General features: G+C 37.6%; 1 protein-coding gene across 5 annotated transcripts in view; it reads left to right on the forward strand.

The window, feature by feature from the left end:
• Window positions 1-25,025, forward strand: part of TPX2 (TPX2 microtubule nucleation factor) — a 56,929-nt gene that overhangs the window by 8,336 nt on the left and 23,568 nt on the right. For 3 of the 5 annotated variants that reach the window (XM_061437191.1, XM_061437193.1, XM_061437189.1), the window contains exons 3-7: window positions 4,837-5,014; window positions 11,687-11,806; window positions 18,756-18,882; window positions 22,947-23,075; window positions 24,088-24,216. In XM_061437191.1, coding sequence (XP_061293175.1) covers window positions 4,909-5,014; window positions 11,687-11,806; window positions 18,756-18,882; window positions 22,947-23,075; window positions 24,088-24,216 — 611 coding nt within the window. In that variant the 5' untranslated portion in view covers window positions 4,837-4,908. Of the gene's footprint in view, window positions 1-3,853; window positions 3,928-4,836; window positions 5,015-11,686; window positions 11,807-18,755; window positions 18,883-22,946; window positions 23,076-24,087; window positions 24,217-25,025 lie in introns of all 5 variants that reach the window. The other 2 variants (XM_061437192.1, XM_061437194.1) reach the window with 2 other exon arrangements.

Here is a 25,025-nt window from a genome sequence, read left to right on the forward strand (position 1 = left end):
TTTGCTTTCCAAGTTTTTATTAGGTCAATACAAAGGATTTTATACAGAAACATTAACAAAGAAAATATTTATCATTTGGATATGTGAAGTTAGTATCCAGTTTATAGACCGTGTAAATGGGAAGCATTATTTCCAAAAATCAAAAGGTTTAACAGTTATTGCTGGATTATAAGAATAATACAAATCCCAGAAAACCTAATGACTTCTGGACTGTCACCATGGATTTTGGGGGATAATAATACTGCTTAACTAGCTCTTTAAACTGCAAAGATATGCATTGAAATAATAGAATACGAAAGTTAATATAGTGAAAAGTGTTCCCCTGACCCAGACCTCTCAGCTTTCTTCCCAGTCCCAAATGCTGTTAACACTTTTGTGTCTTCTATTCATGAGTGTACATTACCTCTTTCCTCTTTAACTTGAATGAGAGCATACACTTGTGCATTTTGCTTTTCTTATTTAATAGTTGTTGGAGCTCATTCTGTAGAAATCACATATGTAACATTATTTAATATTAAAGTTACTTAATATCTCAACATGTGGTTGTGCCATAATTTATTCAACTAATCTATTGGTAAAATTCACATATTCAGTTTTTTGGCTTTTATGAACAATGCTTTGTGAATATTCCTATATATGCATAGATACATGTTTATAAGATAAATTTCTACTTTTGGTAAGAACTATCAAAGAAAAATGCAAATTATTTTCCAAAGAGCCTAGCAGTGTAGCTCCATAATTTAAAAAGAAAAAAGGCTGTGAGGGGTTAAATTTGAATTCTTTCCAGGTAGTTTTCAGCAGCATGCTTTGGTGGAATCATGATTTTTAGAAGACTAAGTGGGATTGCTGCAATTACATTCCTGCCTCTTCCCTCCCCCTAGCTTTACTTGTCTTTGTAACATTCCTGCCTGGGAAGTCTTCCCAGTGACCTGGGTTAGGCATTAAGATCATGGGAATCCAAGATTTTCCCATGTCTTCTAGGATGTTTGTTCAAAGAATAGAAAAACTTTCTTCTTACAGCAGAGGAATTTTAGCCACTGTCAGTTGCTGGAGAATCTTCCAATAGGGTCCTTTGAGTAGAAATATGGTCAAGGAGAGGAAAGGTATCAGAAGGTCAAAAGGCAGTGATCATATCATAGCACTCAAAATACTTTCTTTCTTGTTTATGGGAAGTAGGTAGGCAGAAAAGTGGAGTAACTTCCCCATTGTCATATACATCAAGTAATGCCCGGGAGAGGCCTAGAATTCTGTATTTCCATGTTGGGATTGCTTAGTAAGGACCTATATGAAGAGAATTTTATTGTCTGAAGGTAGGTGGTTGCTGATATTTTATCATCACTGATCAGTAGCTCAGTAATATCTGTTACTCTCGGCCATTTACTCCTGTGTATATGATGACTGCTGTAGCTCTAGCCATTACATCTGCATTCAGGCAAGAAGCAAGGTAAAGGAAAAGGGGAGGAGCAAGGGCTGTAGTATATCTATATTAGGAAAGTATGAGTTTTCTTATGAATCCCTCAGCAGATTCCTACTTTGTTCTTATTGGCCAAACTGTCCCATGGCTACTACTCCAGGCTTGGAAACTTGGTGATCAAGGGGGTGATTTCTGTCTTAGAGCACTTTTTACTGTTTTGATGGTGTTCAATGAAAAACATTTAATCATAGCTTGACTTAAGCCATGTTAACCTCCAATTTTCTTTATGGTTATAGTTCATACTATATGATTTAAATATTTATACCATCTTATCTTTAAGTCTGATTAATAGTCTTAAAATAAGTCTAGGTGTCCCTGATGGCTCAAATGGTAAAGAATCCACCTGCAATGCAGGAGACCTGGATTTGATTCCTGGGTTGGGAAGATTCCCTGGAGGAGGGCATAGCAACCCACTTCAGTATTCTTGCCTGGAGAATCTCATGGACAGAGGAGCCTGACAGGCTACAGTCCATGGGGTCATAAAGAGTCTGACACGACTGAGTGACTACTCACAGCACATCTTTTAAGTCTGATAGGCCTCCTGTCTAGATTTTGAATTCCTTTGTGTCTGAGACTAAATCTTGTACTTTTTGTGTGAGACAGTGTCTCATCCTTGAATATTAGTGAGAAACGAGCTCCAGTATTATCAAGCCCAGATTTATGGCTACTAGCAAGTATGAGTGAACTGCTAACACATAGCTTACTGAGTTAAATTGAATAATGAAAGTAGAAATTGGGAAGTGTGAAAACTTAAGAATTGAGGATAATAAAGAATCCTCTATTCAGGGTAAAAGACTATGAAGACTGTCTCTACTTGGAAAGAAATACAGTACTGTTTCCTATGCAAATATAGACCATAACTACATTAACATGCTTCTCTAATTCATAGGGTGAGGGCAGATGATGTAGAAAACATATTATACTAAAGTCAGGCGCCTCAGTTCTAGATCAGATTCTTCCTTTATATAACTTTATGATATTGGGCAAGTCTTTTTCAATTTCCCTTACTTTCAGCTGCTTCTTCTAGGATGGGAATGATTGATGCTTTAGAGGATTGTTGAGGGTATTAAAATTGTATGTATTTAGTATTGTTATTTCATGGTGCTTGGCATGTGTAAGCACCTTTGGTACCTTGTTTTTACCATGATCATTAGTAGTAGTGTTGTATGATCCTAGAGGACCTCATTTTGCTTTATTTAATCTTTATCTATAAACTGAAAAATATAGGTGTTGTTTAAAACTCCTCCCAACTCCAAAATGTCATATTTCTACACTAAGTACTTCAATTGGAGCATTGTTATAAAGATACCTGTGGAGGTATAGCTTCAGTGAGTTCATAGGGGAGACCATGGGAAGATGATGTTCTTTGGTGCGTAGATTGATTTCACCATGTAAACCAAATAGAACAAATTCCTTCTGAATTACCCAAGTCCACTGAGAGAAATTACCCAAGTCCACTGGCCAAACCACCGAGCAACAATGAGGTTGCTGCTACTGCTAAGTCATTTCAGTCGTGTCCGACTCTGTGTGACCCCATGGATGGCAGCCCGCCAGGCTCCCCTGTCCCTGGGATTCTCCAGGCAAGAACACTGGAGTGGGTTGCCATTTCCTTGCATGAAAGTGAAAAGTGAAAGTGAAGTTGCTCAGTCGTGCCCAACTCCTAGCGACCCCATGGACTGCAGCCTACCAGGCTTCTCCGTCCATGGGATTTCCCAGGCAAGAGTACTGGAGTGGGGTGCCATTGTTAGGTGGACCTAATCTCATAATTTATCTCAGAGCATAAGTATAGTGGTATAATATAGAGAAAATGAATACTGAGGGCTATTAGTACCTGGAAGAGAACTGGCACACCTCTCTGTAACGCAAGGGAATATTACTCTCCTGAGGAACGTTTTCACAGTATGTGTCAATAGCCAGTGATTCTGTCTTTAAGAATTTGTCTTCAGGGAAGAATTAAGTATATATATACAGAAACTTAGCTTCATGGATATTCTTTTATTAGTATCTTTAAAGTGAAAGTATCGGGACAGTCCTAATGTAGGGGATAAGTAAATTAGAACACAGTCATTAGTTGCTGATATATCTATATTGACATGGAAGATGCTTGCGATATGTGAAGCAGATTCAAAATGTCAATGATCTCATTGGAAAAAAAAAAGTAAAAGTTAAGTGTGTGTATTTGTTGTGTGTGTAGAGAGAGATTGAGAGAAATTGTGTGGGTGTGTGAAGTAATATGGCATTGTGGATTTTTATGAAAGCTGTTTTTGTAATCTCATTTAAAAAATGAGCATGTATTTATAAAGGCTTAAAGAAAGTACTTAAATTAGCAAATGTGTATGTAAGTCATTAACTGATGTCTACTTCTCTTCCATGATACAGAATACTTTAAGTCCATGTCATTCCATAATGAAGACAAATGATTCATTGGGTTTCGTAGGGAAATTATTTGCCAAGTGAGTATAGCCTTTAGGCTATTACTTTCAGCTGTTTTTTTAACCACATTGGGTTGGAGTGGGGGGCTGACACGCCTACACAGGTTTCCACAGGACAGAGGACACAGGACACATGGCAGCTCTTCTGTACAAAGTATGCAGAAGTAAGGATGGGCCCACATCTTTTTTTTTTAACCTAATCTGCATGTTGTCCCTTTTATGTATTTTTAAAGATATTTGTCTTTATGCCCAGGAGTAGTATTTTTTACAAAAGTATTTTTAAAGAAGAAACCTGTACTTGGCAAAACACTATTGAGATTTTTTTACTATGTATAAGATACTGTTCTGAGCACCTTAATGGATGAGTTATACACAAGTGAGTAGAATTCATCCTTGTCTACAGGAACTTAGCGTTTACTAGGAGAGAGATCTGCATAGTTAACTAATATAAAATTAGATGGTATAAAAGCACAATGGCTTTGGAGGGGCAACAGTAGGTGAAAATTGGGAAAGATTTTAGAGATGATTGAATTGGACTTTGAATGATGAGTAAGATTTTGGCTGGTAGCTATGATGTGTTTCAGAAATTGGGTTATTCAGGGCAAAGAGAAAATGCATTGGATATGGATGAGACTGGAAATGAGAAAACGGTAGATTGAGGAAAATAAGATAATGAATGTAAAAGACTTAGCACAGTACATGACATTTTGTAGGTATTCATTAAATTTGGCCTCTTTCTAATTCCAATGTATTTACTTCAAGGAGTGTTAAGTTACTGAAAAAGTAAACTTTACTTTTAGTGTGATTTGAAAAGTAAGGCCTATTGCCCAGGTTATTTTCAGAATTGCATATGTGATTGTAAAAGCAAAATAGGGTACCAATACCTTAGATAAATGTGCAGTCAAGTTTCTGAACCATTTATCTCCTTAGGAAGTGACCTGTTGAGAAAAGTGACACAAACGTTGGAAGTAACCTACTGTTTTGCACCAAGGGTGGAACACAATGTCACAAGTCACAACCTCTTATTCCTATGATGCTCCAACGGACTTCATCAATTTTTCATCTTTGACTGACGAGGAAGATACGCAACACATAGATTCCTGGTTTGGTAAGTGTCTGCTTTTCTAGTTGTTTTAAGGGATAGTGACTTGCTTTGTGCTGAGCACCTTTCAGAAGAATGGATTGTAGATAGCTAAAACATAAATTCCTTTCTGTACTCAGAGACTTTGTCATCATGATATGATAGAAATAGTTGAAATGTCCACTATTTTGGAAATGGACTATCAGTAGAAATCAAAGTTTTGCAGTTAAAAATGATGAATATTTAAGTTTTATGAACATATGGTAAAATCCGGTTGAAAAAAGTTGAGTGAAATTCAACTACATGTCTATAGTGAGGGCAGTCACATAAAAACTTGCTTTGTTGTCACTGAGCATAGAGTATAACATCACAGCTGGAATGTTGACAGTGATACACTCCACCAGTCTTACTCAGATTTCCCCAGTTTCACTTGTACTTATTTTCATGTGTATTAAGTTCTATGTGATTTTATCACCTGCGTTGGTTCATTGATTTACTACCACAGTCAAGATATCAAACCGTTCTAACATCATGAGGATCCTTGTGTTCCCCTTTTAGAACTATATGCACCTCCCTCTTGCTACCTCTCCCCAGCTCTTTTTTTTTTTTTTTAATTGAAGGATAATTGTTTTACAGAATTTTCCTGTTTTCTGTCAAATCTCAACATGAATCAGCCATAGGTATACATATATCCCCTCCCTTTTGAAACTCCCTCCTATCTCCCTCCCCATCCCACCCCTCTAGGTTACAGAGCCCCTGTTTGAGTTTCCTGAGCCATACAACAAATTACTGTTGGCTGTCTATTTTACATACGGTAATGTAAGTTTCCATGTTACTCTTTCCATACATCTCACCCTCTCTTCCTCTCTGCCCATGTCCATAAGTCTATTCTCTATGTTTGTTTCTCCATTGTTGCCCTGTAAATAAATCCTTCATTATCATTTTTCTAGATTCTATATGTTTTAGAATACGGTATTTATCTTTCTCTTTCTGACTCATTTCACTCTGTATAATAGATTCTAAGTTCATCCACCTCGTTAGAATTGACTCAAATGTGTTCCTTAAAGTAATGCTCAAAATTCTCCAAGCCAGGCTTCAGCAGTACGTGAACCGTGAACTTCCTGATGTTCAAGCTGGTTTTAGAAGGCAGAGGAACCAGAGATCAAATTGCCAACATCCGCTGGATCATGGAAAAAGCAAGAGAGTTCCAGAAAAACATCTATTGCTGCTTTATTGACTATGCCAAAGCCTTTGACTGTGTGGATCACAATCAACTGTGGAAAATTCTGAACGAGATGGGAATATCAGACCACCTGATCTGCCTCTTGAGAAATCTGTATGCAGGTCAGGAAGCAACAGTTAGAACTGGACATGGAACAACAGACTGGTTCCAAATAGGAAAAGGAGTACGTCAAGGCTGTATATTGTCACCCTGCTTATTTAACTTATATGCAGAGTACATCATGAGAAACGCTGGACTGGAAGAAACACAAGCTGGAATCAAGATTGCTGGGAGAAATATCAATAACTTCAGATATGCAGATGACACCACCCTTATGGCAGAAAGTGAAGAGGAACTAAAAAGCCTCTTGATGAAAGGGAAAGTGGAGAGTGAAAAAGTTGGCTTAAAGCTCAACATTCAGAAAATGAAGATCATGGCATCCAGTCCCATCACTTCATGGGAAATAGATGGGGAAACAGTGGAAACAGTGTCAGACTTTATTTTTCTGGGCTCCAAAATCACTGCAGGTGGTGACTGCAGCCATGAAATTAAAAGACACTTACTCCTTGGAAGGAAAATTATGACTAACCTAGATAGCGTATTCAAAAGCAGAGATATTACTTTGCCAACAAAGGTTCGTCTAGTCAAGGCTATGGTTTTTCCTGTGGTCGTGTATGGATGTGAGAGTTGGACTGTGAAGAAGGCTGAGCACCAAAGAATTGATGCTTTTGAACTGTGGTGTTGAAGAAGACTCTTGAGAGTCCCTTGGACTGCAAGGAGATCAGCCCTGGGATTTCTTTGGAAGGAATGATGCTAAAGCTGAAACTCCAGTACTTTGGCCACCTCATGTGAAGAATTGACTCATTAGAAAAGACTCTGATGCTGGGAGGGATTGGGGGCAAGAGGAGAAGGGGACGACAGAGGATGAGATGGCTGGATGGCATCACTGACTCGATGGACGTGAGTCTGAGTGAACTCCTGGAGTTGGTGATGGACAGGGAGGCCTGGCGTGTTGCGATTCATGGGGTCGCAAAGAGTCGGACTGATCTGATCTGATCTGATTATTCCTTTGTGTATATGTTCCACAACTTCTTTATCCATTCATCTGTTGATGGACATCTACGTTGACTCCATGTTCTAGCTATTGCAGATAGTGCTGCAGTGAACAAAGGGATACATGTGTCTCTTTCAATTTTGGTTTCCTCAGGCTATGTGCCTAGGAGTGGGATTGCTGGGTCATATGGTGGGTTTTTTTCTAGTTTTTTAAGAAATCTCCATACTGTCTTCCATAGTGGCTGTATCAATTTACATTCCCACCAGCAGTGCAAGAGTGTACCCTTTTCTCCACACCCTCTCTAGCATTTATTGTTTGTAGACTTTTTGATGAGGGCCATTCTGACTGGTGTGAGGTGATATCTCATTGTAGCTTTGATTTGCATTTCTCAAATAATGAGTGAAGATGGGCATCTTTTCATGTGTTAGCCATCTGTATGTCTTCTTTGGAGAAATGTCTGTTTAGGTCTTTTCCCCACTTTTTGATTGGGTTGTTGGCTTTTCTGTTATTGAGTTATATGAACTGCTTGATATTTTGAAAGTTAATCCTTTGTCAGTTGTTTCATTTGCTATTATTTTCTCCCATTCTGAGGTTGTCTTTTCACCTTGCTTATAGTTTCCTTTGCTGTGCAAAAGCTTTTAAGTTTAATCAGGTCCCTCTTGTTTACTTTTCTTTTATTTCCATTTCCCTAGGAGGTGGGTCATAGAGGATCTTGCTTTGTTTTATGTCATCAAGTGTTTTGCCTATGTTTTCCTCTCAGAGTTTTATAGTTTCTGGTCTTACATTTAGGTCTTTAATCCATTTTGAGTTTGTCTTTGTGTATGGTGTTAGGCAGTGTTCTAATTTCATTCTTTTACATGTAGCTGTCCAGTTTTCCCAGCACCATTTATTGAAGAGGCTGTCTTTGCCCCATTGTATATTCTTGCCTCCTTTGTCAAAAATAAGGTACCCATAAATGCATGGATTTATTTCTAGGCTTTCTATCTTGTTCCACTAGTCTGTGTTTCTTTTTGTACCATACTGTCTTGATGACTGTAGCTTTGTAGTATAATCTGAAGTAAGGAAGATTGATTCCTCCAACTCCATTCTTCTTTCTCAAGACTGCTTTGGTTATTAAAATTCAGGCTTCTGGGATTTATGAAATTAGCCCAAAGTCACAGTGAAAGTGAAAATGTTAGTCACTCCGTCTTGTCCGACTCTTTGGGACCCCATGAACTGTAGCCCCTCAGGATCCTCTGTTCATGAAATTCTCTAGGCAAAAATACTGGAGTGGGTTGCCATTTTTAAATGGAGGGATTGTGCTACTCAGAACCCAGTCTCCAAATAGAGATAGGATTCCCTGATATTGGGTCAGGTGATATGACACAAACTTTGATATTGTCAACAAATAAGGATGTGAGGGGTTTTTTTAATTTATTTTTTTATTGAAGGATAATTGCTTTACAGAAATTTGTTTTTTTTCTGTCAAACTTCAACATGAATCAGCCATAGGTATACATATATCTTCTCTCTTTTGAACCTCCCTCCCATCTCCTTCCCCATCCTACCCCTCTAGGTTGACACAGAGCCCCTGTTTGAGTTTCCTGAGCCATACAGCAAATTCCCTTTGGCTATCTATTTTACATATTGTAATGTAAGTTTCCATGTTACTCTTTGCATACATCTCACCCTCTCCTCCCCTCTCCCCATGTCCATAAGTGTTCTCTGTTTTTATATTACTTTGGGATAGTATGTGAGACCAGTGATATGTCATGCTAGTTATTGCTGGGTCTTCTTCATTTTCTTCTTTCTCATTAAGAGAAATCAGTATGTGAGGGGGGTAGAAATGAGTCCATTGCAGCTGTACTTCACACTTACAGTGCAGTGTCCAGATGTGATAGCATATGCCATTCTCTTGGAAAAGGACTCTAATGAAATCCAGTGGGTCTGTCGGGTGTGTATAGGAGGAAGGGTGGATAAGAAAGCCTGCTGCCGTACAGAAGGTCTTCTCCATGCCCTTGGTCCACTGAAACCCTGAGGAAATAGCTGGCTGTCTCTCTTTTTCCAAGTTTTTTTCTTGAAAACAGGAAAGGAAATATTAGTACAACAGTAGTTTTAAGTATACTTTGGAAGCAAAAAATGGATCCCACTGTTTTTTCAAAATCATCTTAGTTCTAATGTTCAGTTCAATTCAGTTGCTCAGTTGTGTCTGACTCTTTGCGATCCCATGGACTGCAGCACGCCAGGCCTCCCTGTCCATCGCCAACTCCCGGAATTTACTCAAACTCATGTCCATTGAGTCAAGTGATGCCATCCAACCATCTCATCCTCTGTCGTCCCCTTCTCCTCCCGCCTTCAGTCTTTCCCAGCATCAGGGTCTTTTCAAATAAGTCAGTTCTTCACATCAGGTAGCCAAGTATTAGAATTTCAGCTTCAGCATCAGTCCTTCCAATGAATATTCAGGACTGATTTCCTTTAGGATAGACTGGTTGGATCTCCTTGCAGTCCAAGGGATTCTCAAGAGTCTTCTTCAACACCACAGTTCAAAAGCATCAGTTCTTTGGCACTCAGTTTTCTTTATCAGATCAGATCAGTCGCTCAGTCGTGTCCGACTCTTTGGGACCCCATGAATCGCAGCACGCCAGGCCTCCCTGTCCATCACCAACTCCTGGAGTTCACTCAGACTCACATCCATCGAGTCAGTGATGCCATCCAGCCATCTCATCCTCTGTCGTCCCCTTCTCCTCCTGCCCCCCATCCCTCCCAGCATCAGAGTCTTTTCTAATGAGTCAATTCTTCGCATGAGGTGGCCAAAGTACTGGAGTTTCAGCTTTAGCATCATTCCTTCCAAAGAAATCCCAGGGCTGATCTCCTTTAGAATGGACTGGTTGGATCTCCTTGCAGTCCAAGGGACTCTCAAGAGTCTTCTCCAACACCACAGTTCAAAAGCATCAATTCTTTGGTGCTCAGCCTTCTTCACAGTCCAACTCTCACATCCATACATGACCACAGGAAAAACCATAGCCTTGACTAGACAAACCTTTGTTGGCAAAGTAATATCTCTGTTTTTGAATATGCTGTCTAGGTTGGTCATAACTTTTCTTCCAAGGAGTGAGCGTCTTTTAATTTCATGAAATCTATACATGAATACTGGAAAAACCATAGCTTTGACTAGACGGACCTTTCTTGGCCAAGTAATGTCTCTGCTTTTTAATATGCTGTCTAGGTTGGTCATAACTTTTCTTCCAAGGAGTGAGCGTCTTTTAATTTCATGGCTGCAGTCACCATCTGCAGTGATTTTGAACCCCAGGAAAATAAAGTCTGTCACTGTTTCCACAGTTTCCCCACCTATTTGCCATAAAGTGATAGGACCAGATGCCATGATCTTAGTTTTTTGAATGTTGAGCTTGAAGCCAACTTTTTCACTCTCCTCTTTCACTTTCATCAAGAGGCTCTTGAGTTCTTCGCTTTCTGCCATAAGGGTGGTGGCATCTGCGTATCTGGGGTTATTGATATTTCTCCTGGCAATCTTGATTCCAGCTTATGCTTCATCCAGCCCAACGTTTCTCATGATGTACTCTGCATATAAGTTAAATAAACAGGGTGACAATATATGGCCTTGATGTACTCCTTTCCGTATTTGGAACCAGTCTGTTCCATGTCCGGTTCTAACTGTTAGTTTTCTGACCTGCATATAGATTTCTCAAAAAACAGGTCTGGTGGTCTGGTATTCCTATTTCTTTCAGAATTTTCCAGAGTTTGTTGTGGTCCACACAAGTTCTAATGTATTCCTTTATAATTTTCTTCCAGATAATTACGTCTTGTTACACAGTTGCAGTCAGAGTATACATTCACAGTGGGACTCAGCACATTCCTAAAACTTGTATCAGTAGGCTGTTGATAGAACACACTTTTCACTGTTTGTACTGGCTTTGGTCATGGCAAAACCTAAGATATAATTCCCTGAGAGAACCTAGCTCTATTCCATCCTCTTGCACTCCACACTGTCTTAATTGAGGAAGAACCTCAACTCAATTAGACTACAAGATGTCACTTGTAAGCCTTACCAATCTCACTGATTACAGTTTTCTTTAAAAGGAACATGATGTATTTAGGTAGTAGATAAGGCCAGTTTATGATTATGTGTTCCTAAATGTGTATCAAGCAAAGATAAAGAGCTATTCACAATGCAGAGTCTGCACTTCTCCTTTTCTGTAATACTTTGTTCAGTGTTACCAGTGTTTTAGTGATAAGTTTTTGCAGTTACTGTCTCTGTTATATAACCTGTACTTATTTTTTTTAATCACTGAAACTTTGCTGGTACTTGCCAAATGAGTTCGAAGTGTACCAGTAGGAGGCTTTAGGCCTCATTTTAAGTGTATGACACTCTTTTGTTTGCTTCCTTGCTGGTTGTTTAGATGATCATGATTTTACCTTTTCACAGATGAGAAGGCTAATCTGGAGAATAAGTTTACTGGGAAGGATGGTACAGGAGGGCTTTATCAGGGCAAAACACCTCTGAGGAAGGCTAATCTTCATCGAGATGTCACACCTTTGAGGCCAGGTAAGAAAGAACATCTTAGAAAAAAGCTCCTTGGCAGAATGGTGGAGCAGTATATTAGGAACCCAAGGGACCTGGGGAAATTACCTAAATGATGTATTCCTTTGTTTTTAATTGGTGAAATGGCCTAATTCATTTATTCATTTCATGGTAAGTTGAAAACTAATGATGTGCTATGTTCTTTTCATTTTTCAACCTTTGAGAAATTAAGCTAACATAGAATTTTATTGCCAGATATATAACTATTTTCTTTTTTGACTAGATTTAATGTAACCTAACCCGAGTCTGGCTGGGAAACAAAACAGCAGGAAAGAAGAATGTACTGCTTGATAATTATGCAAGAATTCTTTGAGTCTTGTATCTGATTTTAAAAGATGATTGACATTTAACTAATAGTTACTAAATATAAAAAAATACTGTCTGTTTGATTAGAACAAAAAGTATTCTTTTAAGAGGTCATAAATCCTCAAAAATGATTGTTTTGAAATAGTAGCTATATTTAGATATAATTCACATGTCATACAATTCACTTGCTTAAAGTTTATATTTCAGTCTTCTTTCATATGCTCATGGAATAGTTGCACAATCACCATAATCAATTTAGAACATTTGAGAATTAATCTTATGGGTTAATCTGAAACTCGCCCCAATTGCAGCACTAACTAAAGGGCCATAGACAGTCGCTGTATTTTCAGTGAACTTGTTTAGTTTGCAGAGTCTCAGTTGCTAGGCTGTCTTTCAAACACAGGTGATATCTTACTGAATTTGGGGTTTGGACACGTATCCATCTTTCTTGCATAAGAGGTTATCACCATGTATACATATTTCACTTGAGGTGCTTAGAAGTGTCGAAGATTTTTCTGTTGCTTTGATGGTCTTTGTGCTCTTCTTGAACTGAAAGAGGATGTGATGGTACCTTGTTTGTCTGGACCACTTGTCAGTTTAAAATTATTTGTCAACAGTGAGCCCCAGAGCTGGACGCCTCTGCTTGGCCCATCATGTGTCAAAAACCACGTACAGTAATTCCACTCGTGCATACCCCTCGGTCACAGGGTTTTTGTTCTTTCTTAGTACACATTCTCACCTGTCTCATCAGTGCTATTCTACCCTTAATCTAACTGAAAAATTCTTATACATCATTCAGTTTCCAACTTAAATATCTTTTTTTCTCTAACTGATTCCCCTTATTTGTGTTCACAAAGCACTTTTTAGAGCTCTGGTTTTTTGGGGGGTTTTTTTGGCCTCTCAGCATGTGGGATCATAGTTCTCCAACCAGGGATCACACCTACTCCCCCTTGCAATGGGAGCACGGTCTTCACTACTGGACTATCAGGGAAGTCCCTAGACCTCTATTTTAATTTCAGCTTTTATTGTGTTGCTAGTACAAATAATTGTGATAAATTTTTCTATATTGATCTTTTATCCTACAACCTTCTAAACTCACTTATTAGTTTTAGTACCTTTTTTGTAGATTTCATCAGATTTCTACCTTAGTGATTATGTCATCTGCAAATAAGCCTTTTGTTTTTCTTGCATATTGCAGTGCCTAGAGCCTTTAATGTGACGTTAAATAGGAGAGAAGTAGACATGCTTGTTTTATTCCTAACTTTAGGGGAAAGCATGCAGGCTTTTACCATTAAGTATAATGTTAATTGTAGTCCTTTTTTTTTTGGAGGCCTCAGTTCTTATTTTGATTTCAATCCTGATGTAGTTTTTTTATAGATGTCCTTTATCAGGTTGAGGAATTTCTCTTCTATTCCTATTTTGCTGATAATGTTTATAGTAATATATGCTAAATTTTCTTAGATGCTTTGTCTGCATATATTAGGATGTTTATATGATTTTCTTCCCTTTCTTTTTAGTGTTTAAATTGCTTAGTTACTCTGCTTTTCCAATTTTAAGCCAATCTTTGTTTTCTGGAATGAATCCCAATTGGTCAGGATGGTATTTTTCTTTATATTTATATTTTAGGTTTAGTTTGTTACATTATTTTGTTTAAAATTTTCTTCATCTGTGTTCATGGGGAATAATCTGTAGTTTTCCTTTCTTGTGATGCATTTGTTTGGTTTTGATAGAGTAAATGTTCACCTTACTATATAAATATTCCCTTTTCATATCTCTGGAAGAATTTTTGTAAAATTAATATTATAGAATTCACCATTCAAGCCATCTGGCTCTGCAGTTTTCTTTGCAGAGAGGTTTTTAACTAAAAATTCAATTTCTTTAGCAGATATAGATTATCTGTTGCTTCTTGAATGAGCTTTGGTAGTTTGTCCTTCAAGTAATTTATCAATGTCATCTAAGTTGTTTAATTTATAGGCAAAAAGTTTTCATAATGTTTCCTTATTATCCTTTTGATACTTATAAATTCTGTAGTGATATCATCTCTCTCATTCCCTATATTAGCAATTTGTGTCATCTCTCTCTAATTTTCTAATCAGTGTGGCTAAAGATTTAGCAGTGTTATTAATCTTCTCAAAGAGCCAGCTTATCAGAGTTACCAATCTAACACCTCTCCAGTATTCTTGCCTGGAGATTCCCAATGGACAGAGGAGCCTGAGGAGCCTACAGTCCATAGCGTCGCAAAGAGTTGAACACGACTGAAGTGACTTAGCACATACACGTATGCATGGCTATTATAGTCTTGCTGATTTTTCTGTCAACTTGTTCCATCAGTTAGGGACAGGTTTTGAAATTTCAGACTATGATTGTGGATTGTTTATTTCTCCTTAAGTATCTGGTATGAATACAGATGATACAGTATCCCACTTGATTATGGTGTATGATCCTTTTTTGGTTGAGAATGTTTGCATCTATGTTCATCAGTGACATTGACCTTTTTCTGTAGTATCTGTGTCTGGTTTTGATATCAGGGTGATGCTGGCCCCATGGAATGAGTTTGGAAGAGTTCCTTTCTCTGCAGTTTTTTTAAATAGCTTGAAAAGGATAGGTGTTAACTATTCTAAATGTTTGGTAGAATTTACCTGTGAAGTCATCTGTTTCTGGACTTCTGTTTGTTGGGAGTTTTTTTAAATTAATGATTCAAATTCATTACTAGTAATTGGTTTCTTAATCTTTTCTATTACTTCCTGATTCAGTCTTAGGAGATTGTACATTTCTAGGAATTTTTCCATTTCTTCTAGGTTGTCCATTTTATTGGCATATAGATGTTTGTAATAATCTCCTGTGATCTTTTGTATTTTTGTGGTGTTGTTTGCAGCTTCTCCTTTTTCATTTCTGACTTTATTGATTTGGCCTTTCTCTCTTCTTAATGAGTCTAGCTAAAATGTTTATCAATTTTATCTTTTCAGAGGACCAGCCCTTAGTTTCATTGATCTTTTCTATTTTTCTTTTAGTCACTATTTCATTTATTTCCATTTATTTACTTCTTTCTGTTCTGATCTTTATGATTTTTTTTTTTTTCATTCTGCTAACTGGGTTTTGTTTGTTCTTTCTTTGGTTGATTTAGGTGTAAGTTTAGGTTGATTGAGATTTTTCTTGTTTCCTAAGGTAAGCTTGTATTGCTGTAAACTTCCGTCTTAGAACCACTTTTGCTGCATCCCATAGGTTTTGGACTGTTGTGTTTTTTCATTTGTCTCCAGGTATTTTTTTGATTTCTTTGATTTCTTCAGTGATCCATTGGTTGTTTAGTAGCATATCGGTTAACCTCCAAGTGTTTTTGTGTTTTTGCAGTTTTTTTCTTGTGGTTGGCTGCTAGTGTCATAGTGTTGTGGTCAGAAAAGATGCTTAATATGATTTCAGTTTTCTGAAATTTACAGAAGTTTGTATTGTGGCGTAGAATGTGATCTGTCCTGGAGAATGTTCCCTGTGCACTTGAAAATGATGTGTTTTGCTGCTTTTGGATGAAGTGTTCTCTCTCTATGTATCTGGTCTACTGTGTCCTTTAAGGCCAGTGTTTCCTTCCTGAGTTTTCTGTGGATAATCTGTCCACTGAGGTAAGTGAGGTGTTAAAGTTCTCTGTTGTTGTGTAACTGTCAGTTTCTCCCTTTATGATTGTTAGTATTTGTTTTATATGTTTAGGTGGTCCTATGTTGGATACATATATATTTATAATTGCTATGTCTTCTTTTTGAATTGATTCCTTGATCATAAGTAATATCCTTTGTCTTTGTAACAGTCTTTGTTTTAAAGTCCATTTTGTCTGATATAATTATTGCTACCCCTGCTTTTCTTTGATTTGTATTTGCATAGAATGCCTTTTACCATCCTCTCACTTCTGTTTGTGTGTGTCTTTAGATCTGAAGTCAGTCTCTTGTAGGCAGCATATATATGGGTCTTGTTTTGTATCCATTCAACTACTTGGTGTCTTTTGATTGGAGCATTTAATCCATTTGCATTTAGACTAATTACTGATATATATCTACTTATTGCCATTTTAATTGTTTGGGTGTTGTTTTTATATATCTGCTTTTGTTCCTTTGTTCTCTTCCCTTATGGTTTGATGACTATCTGTAGTTCTATATTTGTATTCCTTTCTCTTTTTTATGTGTCTGTATATCTATTATAGATTTTTTTTGGTTTGTGATTACCATGAGGTTTATATATATGTATCTATATCTCCATGATTATTTTATGTTGCTGATCTCATAATTTCAAATGAATTTTAACAGCCCTGAATTTGTACTCTCCTCCCCTTATGATTACTGTCTTTAACATATGCTTACTGAAAAGTCAGTGGATAACCTTATGGGCAGGCTTCCCTGGTAGCTCAGCTAGTAAAGAATCCACATGCAATGCAGGAGACCCTGGTGTGATTCCTGGGTTGGGAAGATCCCCTGGAGAAGGGATAGGCTACCCACTCCAGTGTTCTTGGTGAATATTCCAGTATTCTTTCTCTGGTGGCTCAGACGGTAAAGAATCCTCCTGCAATGCAGGAGACCTGGGTTCAGTCCCTGGGTTAGGAAGATCCCCTGGAGAAGGGAATGGTTACCCTCTCTAGTATTCTTGCCTGGAGAATTCCGTGGACAGAGAAGCCTGGCGGGCTACAGTCCATGGGGTTGCAAAGAGTTGGACAAACTGAGCAACTCACTCTTTCACTTACATGATTATTATAAATGCATTTTTTACAGGCAGCATATAGTTAGGTCTTTTTTAAAATTTAATCATCTGTGTCTTTTAATTGGGTAAGATACTATTGAAGCTTTGACATGGCATACTATTTTTTTTTTCCTATGTCTTTTTCTCCCCTCGAGAAAGAAAGTTCTTTAGGAAATGAGCTAAATAATTGTTCTCTGGAATAAATATTGTGTGAAATGTGTTTTCTTGGCCTGACTTTTATTCCCTGTCATCTGGTTGAAGTGAACTTTAATCAAGGCTCAATTCATAAGCTGTACTATCAAATGCTATTTTTTCCATGAAGCCGTTACTTGATTGTTTCTTTTTCATTATTCTCAGCACTTTTTTTCTGCTTCTGTTTTATGATGTCCATAGTAACATCAGAATACTTTGATAAAATATCTCCTTCTTCTTCCCACCCCATACACAGTCCCTTTTCTTAGATGCTACATTTTAAAATTCTTATTGTTTTAAATTTAATTGGCAGTACTCTTGCCTAGAAAATCCCATTGATGGAGGAGCCTGGAAGGCTGCAGTCCATGGGGTCTCGAAGAGTCGGGCACAACTGAGCGACTTCACTTTCACTTTTCACTTTCATGCATTGGAGAAGGAAATGGCAACCCACTCCAGTATTCTTGCCTGGAGAATCCCAGGGACGGGGGAGCCTGGTGGGCTGCCGTCTATGGGGTCGCACAGTCGGACACGACTGAAGCGACTTAGCAGCAGCAGGGGGTTGTATTTATAATGTCTGGTCATATGATTACTACAGAAATATTTACATTATTTTGATTATGTAAATATTACTCAATGCCAGGTCAGTTACTGTGATGCAGCTACATTTCTTCTTGGTTCTTCTTGGTGTTATTTGTCACAATCCCTTGACCACATAAAGATGATCTTGACATCAGGGTCAGGTAGATTTTTAAACTTGATCAATTACTTAAAATTTTGTCACATTTGAGCTTGCTACATATTGAACAATGATCCTTGGAAGCTATACTGCTTTATTTGAGGGCGGCATTATTTTTCTTAGTTTCTTCTTGGCATCTTGTTTCCTGGGTCTTATGTCCTTTTTCTTGTATTCTTTCATTTGTACTTCATTAGGCAGGGATACGTCCCCAAGGAACTTCCTAAGATAAGGTGCAGGAAGAGAACTTGGAGTTCTCACATGTCTAAAAATGTCATTGTTCCACCTTCGTTTACTATTGAAAGTTGGATTTAATATAGAACTGCAGTTTAAAAGATTTTTTTCTTGATTTCTCTGAAGGCATTGTTCCATTATCTTTTATCTTCCTTTGTTGCTGATGAAAAATTCAGCTTATCCTGTTTTCCTTACTTAGGTGATTTCATTTTTTCACAGAAGGTTTCAGAATTTTTATCTTTTTGAAATGTCATGAGAGGGACTTACTTGGTGGTCTGATGGCTAAGACTCTGGTCTCAGTGCAGGATGCCCAGGTTTGATCCCTGGTCAGGGAACCAGATTCCACATGTTGCAACTAAAAGTTCATATGCCACAACTAAAGATCCCACATGCCATGACAAAGGTCAGCAATTCCACATGCTGCAACTGAGACTCAGTACAGCCAGATAAATAAATAATGAAAAAGTGTCATGAGGGGTTTAGGACACTTTTTTCTGAGGTGCCTTAGACTAGTAAATAGGCAGGGCCCTGGATATTTCATTTCTGCTTCAACTATAAAGTAGCTTTTATAAATTGGTCTTCTGCACAAGATTTCACTGGAACAAAAGGTTCCACTGCTTAGGAGGATACACACACACATATTTCAATCTAGAATTTTCTGTATTAAGTCATATGTATATATAGACATGTATTTCCTTGGGATTTGAGTATAGACTAGTTTTTGTTCTCTTGCAGTTGATAATACTTACAACAAACAAGCAGAAAAAGAAAATCTGGTGGAAGAGTCCATTCCATCAAATGAATGTCCCTCTATGAAAGTCAAAGAAACCACATCAAGAAATAATCCAGTTCAGCCTCAGAGGTAAGAGGTGTTCAAAAGTGGCGGTTATATTAATAATGTTCAGAGAAGGGTTATGTGTCCCATAGTACATTAGACTTTTCATGTTACCTTATTTAATCTTCATAACATTAATGAGTTGTAGGTAATATACTTATTTTATATAGATAAGAGCTCAGAGGTGCTAAAGTTGCTTGTCTGGGGCAGATTTATTTCAGAGACAGGATTCAAACTGTTTATAAGAAACAGCTAGAATTTTTCCAAAGTGACTGTACCATTTTACGTTTCCATAAGCAGGATAGTATGAGAGTATCAGTTGCTCCATATCTTGGCCAACACTTGGTATCAGTCTTTTTACTGATACTTCATTGTATTTATAATTTGCATTTTCTTGATGACTAATGATGTTGATCACATTTTCATGTGGTTTCTGGCCATTCATATGTCTACATATATAATTGCTAAAGACCTTGATGCTGGGAAAGATTGAGGGCAGGAGAAGAAGGGGACGACAGAGGATGAGATGGTTGGATGGTATCACCGACTCAATGCACATGGGTTTGGGTGGACTCTGGGAGTTGGTGATAGACAGGGAGACCTGGGGTGCTACGGTTCATGGGGTCGCAAGGAGTCGGACACGACTGAGCGACTGAACTGAACTGATAATTGCTTTTTAAATCTGCCTTCTTGGAGTCTCCCCTATGCCTGAAGATCTTAGTGGTCAGCCAAAACCAAGTAGAGTTTATACTCAGGCTTAAGTTTTCATCCTCTGTGTGGTTCTCTTAACTTCTGGAGTATTGCCTCTAAATTTCCAGCTGCTTTGCTTCAGAGGCCTCAAGCTAGTAAGACTTGAGTTGTGTGCTGTCCTACTATATGCACACTGGGTAATGCACTGAATCAAAAAAAATCCAGCAAACTCACCAGTCTTACCTACTGCACTTGTCTTTTAAGGATGGACACCTCACCAGTTTCTGCTTTCTTCACTGGGCATGTTTGGTCTCCCCTAAATACACATTTCCTTCTCCAGAGGATCTTCCCGACCCAGGGATTGAACCCGGGTCTTCCACATTGTAGGCAGACGCTTTACTGTCTGAGCTACCAGGGAAGTCCAAATACACATAGTTAGCATATATAGTAACAGGAAACTTGTGGAGAGTTTTGGCTCAGATTTTGAGTGACTTGTAGCTCTTTTTCTTCTAGGACTTTCCTCTGAGGTTTCTAGCTCCTGTACTAGCCTGAATTCTATCTTCTGTTATCTAAAGCCAGTGAGAGTAGTTTTCTGCTGTTGGAGCTGCCACATTTGGGGCATGCCTGCAGGCAAAAAACTCATAACTCTTAACCTTTGTAGTTACTATTCATGGATAAATATTCCTGTTTTCTGCCTGCTTTTGGTCACTTTTCCAGTGTACTCAAATAGTCGTATTTTTGTATATTGTGTACATTTTGTAATAATATGCAAGAAGATTTGCATGATAAATATACTGTACATTACTCCATGTTTTTGTTTTTATGAGTCCCTTTAGAGATTAATATGAAAATACTTGCAGATGAAAGATATGAAATTTGGGATTTGCTTCAAAATCTAAGATGGGTAGATGAAAAGAAAGTTAACAATGTGATTGGCTATAAGTTGGTAATTTTTTTTTTTCTATAAGTTGATAACTTATAAAGCTGAATGATGAGTACCTATTGGTTCTTTATGTTATTCTCCATTTTTAATATGTTTTAAATTCTTTGTGATAAAGATTTTTAAATTAGGTGCTCTATGCACTCATAAAAATTTGAATATATACTAATAAATCTTGAGAGTGTTGAGAAAAATTAAACAACATCTAAATAAATGGCAGGACATACTACATTCATGTTTTATTTGTTCTGGCTATGCTGAGTCTTCTTTGCTGTGCGGGCTTTTCTCTGATTGCAGCAAGTAGAGGCTGCTCTAGTTGTGGTGCAGGCTTCTCTTGTTGCAGACCCTGGGCTCTAGGCATGTGGGCTTCGGTAGTTGCAGCACGTGGACTCAATAGTTGTGGTTCCTGGCTCTAGAACACAGGCTCAATAGTTATGGCTCATGAGCCTATTGCCCTGCAGCATGTGGAATCTTTCCAAGTCAGGGATTGAATGCTTGTCTGCTGCATTGACAGGCAGATTCTTTACCACTGAGACACCAGAGAAGCCCCCTTGTTAATGCTTTGAGAGACTCAATACTATAAATATCAAGTCTCCTTACCCAACCTATAGATTCAATGCTATCTCTACAAAAGTCCCAAAGGTTTTCATTTTGGACATTGATAAGTTGATGCTAAAAGTTGTACAGAAATGCAAAGGTCCAAGAGTAGTCAAAATACTTTTAAAGTATTTTGTAGATAGCAAGTCATATTATAAAGCTACAATAATTAATGCTTTGTATTAATTTGGGTATTGCCCAATGATGAGACCAATGGAATCATATAGAAGCTTACTCTGTCATATAAGGACATATATGGACACAATATATACAAAAGTGGTATTGCATGCCTATGAGGAGAGGATGTTTTTATTTTTCCCCTTCAGTAAACAATGACTGGACAATGGGTAGCCAAATAGAACAAAATGAGAGTTGTCATCTATCTCACTCCATATAAAACAGTCAGTACTAGGTGAATTGTAGATCTAAATGTGAAAACATAGCTCAAGTAAGGAAATACAGGAGAATATCTTCATGACCTTGGAATAGGGAAAGACTTCTTAAATAGAATCCACACAGAAAAGCACCGACATGCTTTTTAGGAAGAAGTGCTTTTTGAACTTACTATCTAATCAAATGATACCATAAAGAGTGAGAAGCCCCACGCCCCCACACCCCCCAAAAAAAGGAGTGAGAAGCCAACCCCTAGATTGGCGGGAGATATTTGTAACACTTAAAACCTACAATGGGCTCATATGCACAGTATATAAAGAATTCCTACTAATCAGAAAAAGATTCACAATGCAGTAGAAAACCAGGACACTTAACTAGTACTTAATGAAATATGATAACCAAATGGCCAATAAACATGTGAAAAGGTGCTCAATCTCCCTGGGAAAAGCAAACTAAAACTACAGTGAGGCTCTATGATTAATATATACCAATCTGTATGACTGAAATTAAGTCATTGACAATACCAAGTGTTTAGGAGAATGTAGAGCAATACAGACTCTTATAAATTTGCCAGTGTAAGCATAAGTTGGTAAAAACACCTTGGAAAATAACTTTAGTTAATAAACCAAAGTCCTGTGACTTAGCAGTCTTACAACAACAATGTGTATATCAGGAGACAATATGCGAGAATCAACAGTTGATTGGATAAATAGTGGTATGTTCCTATAATGAATGTTACAGGGCATTGAAAATTCGTGAATTAGAACTCCGTGAATAAATGTGGTTGAATCTCACAAACATAATATTGAGACAGAAAGCAAGACAAAAATGTATAAAGTTTTTATTTTCTTTTCAAACCAACATACAGTGTTTATGGAATGCATGTCTATATGGTAAAAAAGATAAAGCCAAAGTAGTCATTACTGTAAAATTCAAGGTAGCACCTGCTGCCAGTGTTTTGTTTCTTAGTTTGGGTGGTGATTTCATGAGTCTTCACTTTATAATCATTAACTTAACTTGGTTTTTGTGTACTTTTTGTTATGTGTTACATATTTTAAGAAAAATTGGGGGTCATGACTAAAAGAGGAGAAAATAAACACTTCAGTAAATTTCCAGGAGATCTTCTAACTTCAAGGCTGACTAGTTAGCTGTGTAACAGTCAAGTCACCTCATCTTTTTTTTTACTTTTACTGATACCTTCAAAAGGAAGGAGTTGTACCAGTGCCTTTTTACAAAATTAAATCAACTTTATTGAGGTTTGATTTACAAATACCAGTGCACTTAAAGTACCAACATTTTATGGTGAATTTTCAAAAGCTATCAATAAGACATTAGATTTTTAGAGTGGAAATAATACCATTTTTGTAGTTTGTACAAATAGCCTTTGTAGTTTGACGTATTTTCACATTTCTGCAACATATCTAGTAGATGTATTCATTACAGATAAGTTTTGTCAATTCTTCTACCATAGAAGATCTCTCAGACTCTCTGCTAAGAAGAATTTGGAACAGAAGGAAAAGCAGCATGTAAAAATGAAAGCCAAGAGATGTGGTACTCCTGTAATCATCAATGAATTTCCACCCTCCAAAAAAATGAAAGTGTAAGTAGCCACAGCTTCTGTCAGTTGGCATAGATTTTACCCCTGTTTGCTCCTATGGTAATAGCAAGCAGAATACACGGTGCTTGTTCTTATTTTTGTCAGTTAGGAGTGCGTTTTGTTGAAGGTAATATGGTAGCCAATTTAATTAGAGAAGTTTAAAGAACAGTGATTTATTTGCTTCATAGAATTCTGAAAGTAGTTTGCTGCTAGCTTTGGTTCGATGACATTTCTGAGTCTTAGTGGTTTTTTTTTTCCCCCCATACTTGCTGCTCAAGATGGCTGCTCTGTGTTTCTTAGCTTCTTCCTTGTGCTTGTTGCCTCATTATCACAAGATAGCTTCTCTATCTCTAGGTATTATATCCATGTTCAAGAGAAGGGTCTGGCGAAGAAAGAGGGGTAGCATCCATAATAGGAAAGTAAAATATTTTCCAGTAATGCTTATGTTTATACAGTAGTTGACTGAACTGTAAATTAGATCCCCTCTAGTTGCAGTAGAGATTGTTGAAGCAAGTACAATATTTTTACCGTCATATGTTGGCTGCCCCAAACAAAATTAGAGTTCTGTCAATAAGAAGTGAAAGTGAAATCTCTCAGTGGTGTCTGACTCTTTGTGACCCCATGGACTGTAGCCTACCAGGCTTCTCCGTCCATGGGATTTTCCAGGCAAGAATACCGGAGTGGGTTGCCATTTAAAGCGACATAAATTTTGGAAAGGAAACTATCTTGCATTTGTTCATTTGATGATGAGCAGTTGGAATCTCTTCCCACCTTCCTGAACCATCACCAGACAACTCTTACCTGACTTCTGTTGGTGTTCGCAAAGTTTGCTTGTTGTAGCTATTGTTATATATAAACTGATGATACTGTTGAAAGAACCTTGGCTGTTGAAGTATGGCTGTTGTCCTAAAGAATGAAAAAACTTAAGCCATGTGTAGTAGTAGATCTGGGGAGGAGATTGAGATATTTGTATGCTATAGGGGATTGAGATATTTTTTGTCCTTTTCAACTCAAGTTCTCACAATAAAAAGAATTTAGAAGAAGAGGAAGAAGGCAATGCTTGTCAAGATATTTCTGAAAAGAATGAATCTTCCCCTGAAAAAGCCAAGGGCAGACATACTGCGCCTTGTATCCCACCTGTAAGGTATGATACTTTGCTGAATTTCAGCTTTAGAATCAGAGTAAAATTACAAATGTGTACAACTACAGTCTGTTTGAAGCACATGGAGCCTGGGAAACTCTAAAGGCTGTCACCATGGTAAGGTACATTGTTTATGTCCTAGTGGGTGCTTGAGTTTTATACATTGAAAAAAAATAAACTATTAAAACAAATGTAAAAGAAATAGAAAAAAGTTAGTAAAAGTTCTTGTTTAGTCACTCAGTCATGTCTGACTCTTTGCAACCCTGTGAACTGCAGCTTGCCAGGCTTCCCTGTCCTTCACAGTCTCCTGGAACTTGCCCAAACTCATGTCTGTTGAATCAGTGATTCCATCCAACCCTCTCATCCTCTGTTGTGTCCTCCTCCTGCCTTCAGTCTTTCCCAGCGTCAGGGTCTTTCCTCTGAGTCCTCTCTTCATATCACGTGGCCAATTACCTAAATTGAACAGTATTTACTTTTTCAAGCTCCATTCTGGACTTTACTCAAGTAAAATACCTATTTTTACAGTCAGTATTTAAGCAGTCTTTGGATTTTGCTTTATTCACTCACTATGAAACTCTTATTTTCTGTACTGCTACAAAATCTTCACATTTATCTTTCCTTTTGGTTGATGGTTTACATTCTTTATATTAATTGGAAAATTTCCTGTTAAAAACACTGTTTCAAATTTTTCACTGTTACAAGGAATCAGTGAACATCTTTATAGAGAGATTCTTTTCTTTGAATAGTCTCCTCAAGATAAGGAAAGAGAAATTCCTTGGTCTATGAGTATGATCCTTTTTATGGCTATTGAT

This window comes from Bos javanicus, chromosome 13, assembly GCF_032452875.1.
Source record: "Bos javanicus breed banteng chromosome 13, ARS-OSU_banteng_1.0, whole genome shotgun sequence".
In the NCBI taxonomy this organism is placed as follows: Eukaryota; Metazoa; Chordata; class Mammalia; order Artiodactyla; family Bovidae; genus Bos; species Bos javanicus.